Source organism: Piliocolobus tephrosceles, chromosome 5 (assembly GCF_002776525.5).
Source record: "Piliocolobus tephrosceles isolate RC106 chromosome 5, ASM277652v3, whole genome shotgun sequence".
Taxonomy (NCBI): domain Eukaryota; kingdom Metazoa; phylum Chordata; class Mammalia; order Primates; family Cercopithecidae; genus Piliocolobus; species Piliocolobus tephrosceles.
This window is the reverse complement of record NC_045438.1, coordinates 127,139,893-127,150,426: the sequence shown is the minus strand read 5'-3', so window position 1 is coordinate 127,150,426 and position 10,534 is coordinate 127,139,893. Positions and strand designations below refer to the sequence as shown.

The 10,534-nt window shown below is 55.6% G+C and overlaps 1 protein-coding gene across 6 annotated transcripts in view; it reads left to right on the top strand.

The window, feature by feature from the left end:
- Positions 1-5,142, top strand: part of FOXP4 (forkhead box P4) — a 54,566-nt gene extending 49,424 nt beyond the window's left edge. For 4 of the 6 annotated variants that reach the window (XM_023212772.2, XM_023212774.3, XM_023212773.2 and 1 more), the window contains exons 15-17: positions 1,593-1,659; positions 2,195-2,364; positions 3,195-5,142. In XM_023212772.2, the coding sequence (XP_023068540.1) occupies positions 1,593-1,659; positions 2,195-2,364; positions 3,195-3,342 (385 nt within the window). In that variant the 3' untranslated portion in view covers positions 3,343-5,142. The remainder of the gene's footprint in view (positions 1-1,592; positions 1,660-2,194; positions 2,365-3,194) is intronic. The other 2 variants (XM_023212771.2, XM_023212776.1) reach the window with 2 other exon arrangements.
- The last annotated feature ends 5,392 nt before the right edge of the window (positions 5,143-10,534 follow it).

The window sequence follows — 10,534 nt, the reverse complement described above, 5'->3', positions numbered from 1 at the left end:
TTTTTTTTTTTTTTTTTTTTGAGAAGGAGTTTCACTTTTGTTGCCCAGGCTAGAGTGCAATGGAGTGATCTCAGCTCACTGGAACCTCCACCTCCCAGGTTCAAGTGATTCTCCTGCCCCAGCTTTTCGAGTAGCTGAGATTACAGGTGTCCACCACCATGCCTGGCTAATTTTTTGTATTTAGTAGAAATGTGGTTTCACCACGTTGGTCAGGCTGGTCTCGAATTCCCAACCTCAGGTGATCCACCTGCCTTGGCCTCCCAAAGTGCTAGGATTACAGGCGTGCACCAGCGCACCCGGCCTAGGATTTTTTTGAGAGGGAGTCTTGCTCTGTTGCCCAGGGTGAAGTGCAGTGGCACGATTTCGGCTCACTGTAACCTCCACCTCCTAGGTTCAAGCGATTCTCCTGCTTTGGCCTCCCGAGAAGCTGGAATTACAGGCATGCACCAGCACACCCAGCTAATTTTTGTATTTTTGGTAGAGACGGGGTTTCACCATGTTGACCAGGCTGATCTCGAACTCCTGACTTCAGGTGATCCGCCCGCACCGGCCTCCCAAAATGCTGGGATTACAGGCATGAGCTATGGCACCTGGCCTCCACCTGGCAGTTTAAACGGAAACTGAGGAGCCTGGGACAGGGTCAGGACCTCCCTTTTGGCTCCCACGTAGCAGCAGTGGCCTTCTCCCCACCCCACATACCCCCACCCCAGCCACCTGCTTGCTGTGCCCCTTGGGCCAAAGCTGTTGGGTAAGGAGAGCAAGTTAGATGGATGTCTCTGAGGTGTGGGGTGTCTGCTCCCCTCAAAGAGCCTGCTCTCCAGGCTGGAGCCTTTGCACCCCAGGCAGTGTGGGAGCGTGGAGAATGGAGGGAAGCCATGCCCTGGTGAATGCCCGGGGCCAGTCTCCAGGCCGGGTGTTGGCATGTCTCATTACTGACTTACATCAGAAGACCTGGCTGCACTTGCCCCTCTGCTTTCACCAGTTTGGTGACCTTTGGCCTCTTCCTTAGGCCCTGTGAGAGCTCTGTGATGGTGTCATCACTGGAAGAGGGACAGCCCTCAGCCACTGCTTCTCCTGTCCCAACTCCCAAACACCTTCCTGTGCAGAGAAGCCTTCTGTATGGAGCACGTGGGGACAGGCTGAGCATATGTCTGACATGTCCCAGAATCTAGGATGGCAAGACAGTGTGGGCAGAATAGGTGTGTAACTACTGAGGCTATAGATCGGACCTTGCCAAACACTGGAAAATCTAGACCGGAGAGAGAAAACGGGTGGGGGGCAGCATGCTGTGAAGGCAGACATTGGGGGGATGCCAGTTCCCACTTCCCAGCTCTGAGACCTGGACAGGTCCCTGAACCAAGCCCCCTGCACCCACCTGTGAAGGGGCTGCTCCTGGAGGGCCAGTTCAGTGTGAGGACCGAATCAGACCAAGCACACACACAGCTCCAAGACAGTGGCTGATCCACTCTGGCCTCCTGGAATAGGGAATGGGACCCATTTCCAGCACAGGCCTTGACTTAGTGAGAGTAAAGAGATGCGCATGAAGAGCTAAGTGAATGAGTGAGCCAAAGATGGCCTTCTCTGTCCTCCAGGAGCCCCACCCTGGTGAAGAACATGATCTCGGGCCTCAGCTATGGAGCACTTAATGCCAGCTACCAGGTGACCGGCCCAGAGCCCACCCACTCACCTCTACCTCCCGCCCCCTTGCTTTCTCATACAAGAGACCCTCATCCTCCCCTGCAGAGGACTCGCCAGATGAGGGAAAGAGGGTGAAGACCCAAACTCTCCAAGACCCCACCTCTCTGCCCCACCCCAACTTGGGGCCAGTCCCCACCTCTGCTTTCAAGGCTGGGTTCAGACAAGGCAGGCAGCTGGGAGGATGGCATACCCATAGCATCCCCTTTCCTGGTTTGTCAGTCTGGGGATTTTCTGTCCCCTGGGAGAGGGGATAAGCCAGGCCCAGGTTCCAGGAAAGCTGGGAGGTAGGACGTTGGGGGTCAGAGTTCCAGCCATGGGGGAGGGGTGCTACATTCAAAGGCTGAGTTGGGGCTTGGGGTTGCCCAGACCTGCCCGCCCAGGGGGCCAGTAGCAGACACGCAGGCGGCTCTCTAGCAGATGGGGAAGGCACAGCACTTGACTGAGTGTGCCCCGTCCTGTGGAGCTATTGACGAGGCCCAACCCTGTGCCCCTCCAGGCCGCCCTGGCCGAGAGCAGCTTCCCCCTCCTCAACAGCCCTGGCATGCTGAACCCTGGCTCCGCCAGCAGCCTCCTGCCCCTCAGCCACGATGATGTGGGTGCCCCCGTGGAGCCGCTGCCCAGCAATGGCGGCAGCAGCCCTCCTCGCCTCTCCCCACCCCAGTACAGGTGAGCACACAGTATGGGCCCCCACCCACCCTAGTGCCCCTCAAGCACCAGGGAGGAGGCATCATCCCCCACTCTGGGTGGGGCTCCCCATCCCACCCCCAGCACGCCTCTCCCCAGAACAAGTGGCTTCTCTCTTCCTTCCCTCATCAACCCTCTCAGCCCTCCCATGTCCCACCTGCCTATTCTTCTTACCCCCTCTCCCTACCTCCCCACCTTCTCTTCCCCCTCTTTTCTTCCTTTCTTATTTTTCCTCCTCCTCTCTTCTCTCTTTTTTTTTTTAAGATGGAGTCTCGCTCTGTCACCCAGGCTGTAGTGCAATGGCAAGATCTTGGCTCCCTGCAATCTCTGCCTCCTGGGTTCAAGTGATTCTCCTGCCTCAGCCTCCCAAGTAGCTAGGATTACAGGCACGCACCAACACGCCCGCCTGATTTTTTTGTATTTAGTAGAGATGGGGTTTCACCATGCTGGCCAGGCTGGTCTCGAACTCCTGATTTCAGGTGATCCACCAGCCTCGCCCTCCCAAAATGCTGGGATTACATTGTGAGCCACCTCACCTGGCGTCTCCTCTCTCTTTCTTCTCCTTCCTCCATTCGCTTATCTCCCCTCTGCTCCCCTCTTCTCTCCTCCCTAACCCAGAGCAGTCTCTGCCCCAGCACCGGCTTTTTTTGAAGAGAGCCCTAGGGGAGATCAGCCCTCAGGGCTGAAGCGATCCTGGGGAGGGGGCTGTCAGCACCCCACTGTGCTCCAGAGTTGTGGGTGCGTTTGGGGGGCAGGGGGCAGAGGGGATCAGAGAACAGCCACCAGGTGCCCATGCCGTACTTTTGCCTCAGCCACCAGGTGCACGTGAAGGAGGAGCCAGCAGAGGCGGAGGAAGACAGGCAGCCGGGGCCTCCCCTGGGTGCCCCTAACCCCAGCGCCTCGGGGCCTCCAGAAGACAGAGACCTGGAGGAGGAGCTGCCGGGAGAAGAACTGTCCTAAGGGCCTGTAGGGACCGACAGGGCTGGGGTGAGACCCCTCCCTTCCAGAATCCAGGCCCCATCTCCCCTCACTCCACAGCCCCTCCCGAGCCTCAAGGCAAGTCCAGGACTCAGATGGGGGAGGCCCGGGCCAGCAGCTCCCAGTGTGACCTGACAAAAACACGTGGGGGCAGGGACGGTCCCCACCCCCAGGGACACAGCCCTGGTCTGGGACCAGTAGAGGACACGGAGGGTTCAGACCCCTCCTCAGACCCTCCCCACATCTGAAATCGCCTCCCCCCAACCACCAGCAGCAGCAGGGCCCTCCTCCCCCACCAGCTCTCCCCACAGGGCCCCTCAGCACCATGGAGACCCGCAGGCGGGGCTTAGCCACCCCTGTCAAACCCAGGGCCCCCTGGCACCTGGCTCTGGCCGTGTTTTCTGGCCAGAGGCTCCCACTTTCCTAACTCGTGCTCCCTTCCGCCTTCTTTTCCGTACTGTGAAGAAAGAACTCTGCACCCCCAGCTCCCACCCTGCCGTGGCCTGGGTGGAGGAACTGAAGTTCCAGACCATCCCCAGAAGAAACAGCCCCCTCTGCTGCTGGGGTGGGACTGTGTGTGCCCTGTGGGGGTCCGTGTGAGCAGGCCCACCTGGCTCCAGCCCCGCCCCCAACCTGAGACAGAACCAGGCTGAGCCAGGCCTCCACCCCCACCCCCACCCCTGTTTTCTGGGGGCTCCTCCAGCCGCCCCCATAGGAAGAGGCCTGGTACCGCCTCACCCACAGAGGTCTGTGCCAGGTGTGCTTCCGCAGGTGGAGCCAAGCTCCCCCTGAGGCCAGAGGCGGGGCCTGGGCCGGGAGCCCAGGAGAAGGCCAGGCTGGACCCCCGCTCCACACCCACATCCAGCCTACAGGCCTCTCTGCAGTCCTCTCACCCTCCCTCAGCTCCCCTTCCTCTGCAGTCGCCCTCAGCTCCCCTGCCCTGCCCCCCTCCCACCCCCGCCCCTCCACCTGCCCCAGTTAAACGGATGACCAAAGACCTTTCTTATGCCGGAAGCAAAAACCAAAACTTTTTGTTGGCTTTTTCCTTTGTCGCCTCCCCAGCACCTGCCCTCCCAGTCTCCCACCTCGGCCCCGGCTGGAAGCCCTCCCTCCACTTAAGTTATTGTTTTAAACCAAAGTTTACAGTGTCTGTTGGTGGCCAAGACCCTCTCTCTCCACCCCTCCTCCATCCACCCCGAGGACCCTGGGGCTCAGTGGAGGCAGGGCCCTGCTCCCCTCCCCGCTGCTCCTGCCCAGCCTGGGGGAAGGAGAAAGGAGGGGAGGAAGCGGGTTCTCACCCTCTCGGGAGTGGGCACGGGAGCCCTCCTCCCCGACCCTGGGCTGCTTCCTGGGGGCTCTCCAGACCCCTCTCTAGGACCAAGTCACTCGTTGTGCTGGGAGTGTGGATTCCAGCAAAAGAGCTGGAAAAAAGTGAGACTCTCCACAGACCCCCTATGGGGGACCCCAACTCAAGGCCAAGGACTGGGTGTATCGGATGCTCGTAACACCCCTAGCCTGGCCCCTTTACTGAGAAGACTCCTTGGATATTTCCCAAGAATCCCCCACATACACCCCTCACAAGCCACCCCTCCTGAGAGGCAGGGGGCCCTCTGCCCCCTCCCCATGTATTCCCCACCTGTGTTCCGTTTGACCAGCACAGAAATATTAAACGTCCTCTATTCACCGGGCCCTGTGTGTGTCGCCAAGATGCGGGAGGGGAGGAGCATTAAAGCTGAAAGATCGCTCTGCTGGGGGAGCCTGGGCAGAGCAGCTGCAATGTGAGGGTCGCTGTGGTGGTGGTTTCTGTGAGTGAACAGAATGAGTAGCCATACAGGGGAGTCCCAATCCTTTGCCCTAGTTCTTTCACTAGTTTGAAATCCAAGTTCTTGCCAGAGTGTTGAAGCAAGGCAGCTGATTTGCTGCAGGGATGGAGAGGACCACTGCCGCAGGATTCCTTTACCTGTGTCGCCAGCTCTGGAGACGTCCACCCCCATGCCCAGGTGTCCTTCCGGGCCCATTGTCCACGTCTTCGAGGGGGCTGCCTGGATAGGTGTGTGTGTGTGTAGTCGTGCCCAGGTGTGGCAGTGGCACCCTGAAGCGGGACCATTAGTGTGCATGCACACCCACGTGGCACATTGCGGTGACCATAGTCATCATAGTCATAGAGGGCTCATGGCGGAAACGGGATCATTCAACCTATACAAAGGGGACCCTGGATAGACCGCAAGGAAAGAGGCCGAGGGCCAAGCTGTTAAGCCAAAGATGGGCCCTGACACCTCCCCCAGCCCCAGCACACCAGCCTACGCCTCTCATCCCATGTTAAGTCCTGGTTCCCCACCTGCTGCCCCTCCTTAACACAGAGCCCCCTCCCGCCGCCTCAGACCACTGTGCACATCCGCAGGGCCTCAGCCGTCTCATTGGTCTCTTTTATTTTTTATTTTTTTTTTTTAAGATGGAGTTTCGCTCTTGTTGCCCAGGCTGGAGTGCAATGACGCGATCTCGGCTCACTGCAACCTTTGCCTCCTCGGTTCAGGTGATTCTCCTGCCTCAGCCTCCCAAGTAGCTGAGATTACAGGCATGCACCACCACGCTGGGCTAATTTTTTTGTATTTTTAGTAGAGATGGGGTTTCTCCATGTTGGTCAGGGTGATCTCGAACTCCCGACCTCAGGTGATCCGCCAGCGTTGGCCTCACAAAGTGCTGGGATTACAGGCGTGAGCCACTGCGCCTGGCCCTCATTGGTCTAATGCCACCTTCTGGACACTCCCTCCTTGAGGGCAGAAAGGAGCCCCAGGCCTATCCCTAAGGACAAGGCCCAAGAAAGAGTGTATTTGGGGATCGGGGAGGGGAGGGTGTTGAGAAAGCTGAACTGGAGTCAATCACCCTTCCCACAAATCATCAAACTGCTGGAACTCTCCAGCCAAATGTCGGGAGAAGGACCTGGAGGGTGAGTCTTTGCTGACCTCTCTACTCTCGGGCCTGTCTTCTGTCCTTTTCCTCCATCTATTTCTGTCTGTCGCTCACTCGCCCCGCTTTCTCTTGTCTCACCTTCATCCACTCCACAGGCCTGCTCCACCACAGCCCGGATCCTCCGAATTCCATGTCCCCCGTCGTACCTCGAGAGGGGCTGGGGAGCTCAGCTTGGTCCCAGAATTTCCCCACCAGACACTGTTTAAAGAAGTAGCACTGATGTGTATTGTAATCTGCCCCTCCCAGCCCTCCATGGAGGCTGCCGGGGCCTTGTAGGGTAAACCTAGCTGCATGTAATCTGTGGACAACGGCATTCTCTACAATGCAATGAAACGATTACCCATGATTTTGCTGTGGCCGCTTCCCCCTTCCCCTTCTTCCCCTCCCAGCTGGGACCTACCAGAATGCCCCAGAGAATCCTTAGGTGTTGGCTGCCAGTCTCCCAGCCCCCTTACTCTACCCCTTTGAAGAAGAGGGTCAGTTCTGTGGATGGCCCCGGGGGCATTCTTCCTATGCCAGCCTCTGGAGGGACAAGACTGCACCTAGCTTTATTCTCAGGACCGTCCTTCCTGCAGTCTAACTTTAGTTTCTCCTGCTTCAACTCGAGTCCTTTTTTTATTCCTCTCACAGGGATATAGTGAATGGTCAGTGCATTTGCAGGCGGGGTGATGATCTATTTTGGACACTGGTACAGGAGAGGGTCTTGCAATATAAGAAACAAAGAGCTGTTATGAACCACCACTTTCTGAGTGCATTGGGCTTATAGACCCAATAATTTGTTTTCTTCCTGATCCGACATGCTACATGGGGCAGTCCCCCCACCATTATTACCTTATTCGAAGTAAGAACCAACACATCTACCCCCCACCCCCATCACGCTTTGCCGTCAGGAAGCCCTGCGTGCTGAGTATGTAGCTTCTCTTCTTCCTACTGTTAACTCACAGCCAGGGAGCAGGCTGTTGTTAGCTGCGGCTGGCAGCTTGTCCTGGTCTTAGCATTGCTGAGCCCTGTTGGGGAAGCTATCTCTGGAACCCGTTTTCAGGCTGGGAAAAAAAAAAAGAGAAATACTCCAAGCCAGACATTTTGGGGGTGGGATAAGTAGCGCTCTGGGCTCTATATCCAGCAGAAGTCTCCCTTCCCCTTGGCACTCAACACTTGGCTCCCGCACCGTGAACTCGCCACCTTGCCCAAGGCCTTCTTGCCGATGGTCAGCAGAGGGCGCTTTAAACAAAGCAGACCAGCTCCTCTGGACAAACTTGCTAGTCTCCCACCGCACAACTTCCTGAGAACGCCAGCCACCCGCGCAGCAGAGAGCTCAGTACCTGTTTTTAATAGTAATAATTATTAACATTTAATGAGCCCTCATTATGTGCCAGGCACTATCCTAGAAGCTTTATATTTCATTTCATCCCCACAATGATTCTGAGTTAGATACTATTATTATCCCCATTTTACAGATGAAGAAACTGAGGCAGAGTCAAAGAGATGAGCAGATAAAGCATTAAGAATAAAGAATCTTTGCAGATGAACAATCTGGGTTAAAAAAAAGAAAAAAAAAGGAACCTGTGGCTGACAGTGGAGAAAGAGAAGAGGGAGACCTTGTGGTTTGTCCCAGCTTTCTAGTGACACGATTTACTTTGGTGTTTCCTGCCTCCCTGCTTCTCTGGAGGCGCTGAGTGGGGAAATGAGGCTCCAAGCACCTCAGAGGTGGGAATTAGGCCCTGGCTTCTGAGTTCCCCAGCTGCCATTCTTCTCTAAGCAGAATTAGGTAAATTAATCTTGGAACAGTCGCTGGAGGACAGAGTGAAGCAGAGAAAGAAGTCTGAAACACCCTATAAAAATAATCAGACGGGGGCCCTTCTGATGGGATGGCGAGGCAGAGCAGTGCAGACAAAGATCCCCTTGTCTGTGGTGGGGAGTTTAAAATGACACCCCTCACGCACAGCACACACCTTCACACAAACATGCACATGCTACTACACGATATGCTGACACCAGAGGTCCCCTCCATCTGCAGTCATCTCTAGGGGACCAGCCATGGACCCCCAGGGCGGGACATCCCACCACCCAGAATCCCCAACAGCTCACTGCAGTCTGCATCCGCCTCAGGATCAAAAGTTTAGAAAAACAGCCCCTCCCGAGAAGGTGATCATGGCGGCAGCCCAGGCTGAAAGGCTCTCTGTCCTAGCCAGGAGGGGCCAGGGACAGGGCGTGGAGCTGGCAACCTTCAGAAGACTGGCTGAATTAACAGGGACAGTGCAGCGGCGGGCTGGGTAACCAAGCTGGCCCTCTGGGCTTCGGGCCCTGGCCCTCCCACCAGGCCCTCTCTTGCTCTGGGACCTGGAATGCAGGCCTGTCTATACAAGGCCACCATGCTTGGGCTCCAGGAGTGGGCCAGATGCGGGGGGTAGAGGTGGGCGGTTACCAGAGAAGCACAGAGTGGGTCTCTGTCCTCTGAGAGCTGCTTCTCTGGCTGAGAAACAGAAGGAGATCGTCCGAAGTGTCATGTGCTGTGAGGGAGGAAACACAAGGGTTCAAATCCTGCCTCTGCTGCTCGCCAGCTCTGGCCTTGGGAAAGCCACTGGACCTCTCTGGGCCTCAGAGTTCTCATCTGTAGAATAGGGTGGAATAATAATCTCTACATCACTGGCTTGTTGAGAAGGTTAATGATATATAAAAAGATGTCTGGTGCATAATATGCCCTCAATGCATAATGGCTGTTAATGAAATGGAGTCCTGGGTGCCAGTCACCATAGGGGTTCGGGGGGACCCAGGTGCTCACTGGGAACCAGTGTATCCTGGAAGACTCCCTGGAAGAGTTCTGGAGCTGAGGAGAGGAAATTTGGGTAGAAAGAGGGGAGAAGAGAGAACATTCTAGGCCTGCAGGGGGAACTGAGATGGAGCTTAGGGAAGGTTAATGTGGCAGAAAACAAAAAATTAAATGGAGGCAGCAGAGACAGAGGCCGAGGCAGGGGGGCCAACAGGGTCTTAGAAACCCGCCCCCATCCCTGCCATTACCAACTGACAGACCCTGGGCTTTGGGCAAGTGAATTGGGGTGTGGTTTCCTTATAAAGTGGCCCTAAGACTCCCTGACCACTCAGAAGGTTAAGGGGAGAATTACCTGTCTTGGTGGCATAAGCATGCCGATACCTGCTGACGCCGATAAGCGGTGAGGCTGCCGCTGCTGTTGATGCCACTGGGGAGTTTCCATCCACAGAGGGACTGTCTCGGACTTAAATGGGTACTTCACAGGCGTGGCAGGGGCCAGTGAGTGGTGCCCACACTACATGCTGTGAACTGCAGAGGTGTGCAGAGCAGAGCCGTACAGATTCAGCTTAGCAGGAAAGCTTTGCAAGGCAAGGGATAGCTGAAAACACACAGGTGGACTGGGCAGGACACCTGGGGACAGCCAGGAAGGCCGGACAGGGAGACTGGGTTACTGGGAGGTGATAGTGAAAAGACAGGCACCAGACAGGGGAGGGCCCTGCAGATCAAACTGGGGACCAACCTGGGGCTTGGGGGAGCTGTACCCACAGGGGCATTTAGAGCAGAGGAGTAACAGGATTGACCTGAGATTTGGGGAACAGGCCAAGTGGAACCATATAGGGTGACAGTAGCCGGTTAGGTGACTCTTGGGATTGTCCAGGTGACAGATGATGAAGGCCTAAGTAGGGTGGGGGTTGCTTTGGAAAATAGTGTCGGGAGGCTTTCTGCATAACAACAGAGTAAAAGAGGGGCTCTTGGCTACCTGAGAGAAAGGAGGTCAGGAACCAGCTCAACAGGGTCTTCCTAAATGTCTATTCACAGGAGAGAGGGAAATCAAGTGTGGCCCATTTGACAATGGAATATTATACTGCAAAGAGAGTAAATAAAGAGCTCCCATCAGCAGGACAAATTTGAGCAAAAAGAAAAGTAAGTTGAAGAAAGATACATAGAGACCATTTTCATTTGTATAATGTTTGAAAACCTGTAATAATTCTATATATCATGTATGAGCACACATACATGTGCTAAACATTTAAATAATTTGTAGGAATGATAAATTCAAGACGGTGGCTGTCACTCTGGGGAGTGGGATGCAATGGGGAGAAGTATTCAAGGGGCTTCAAGTCTGTTGGTAACGGTTAGTATTGGAGCAAGGTGGTGGGAACACAGAGGTTAAATCTGTTCTCTGTACCTTTTTGTGGCTGGAATATTTCACTC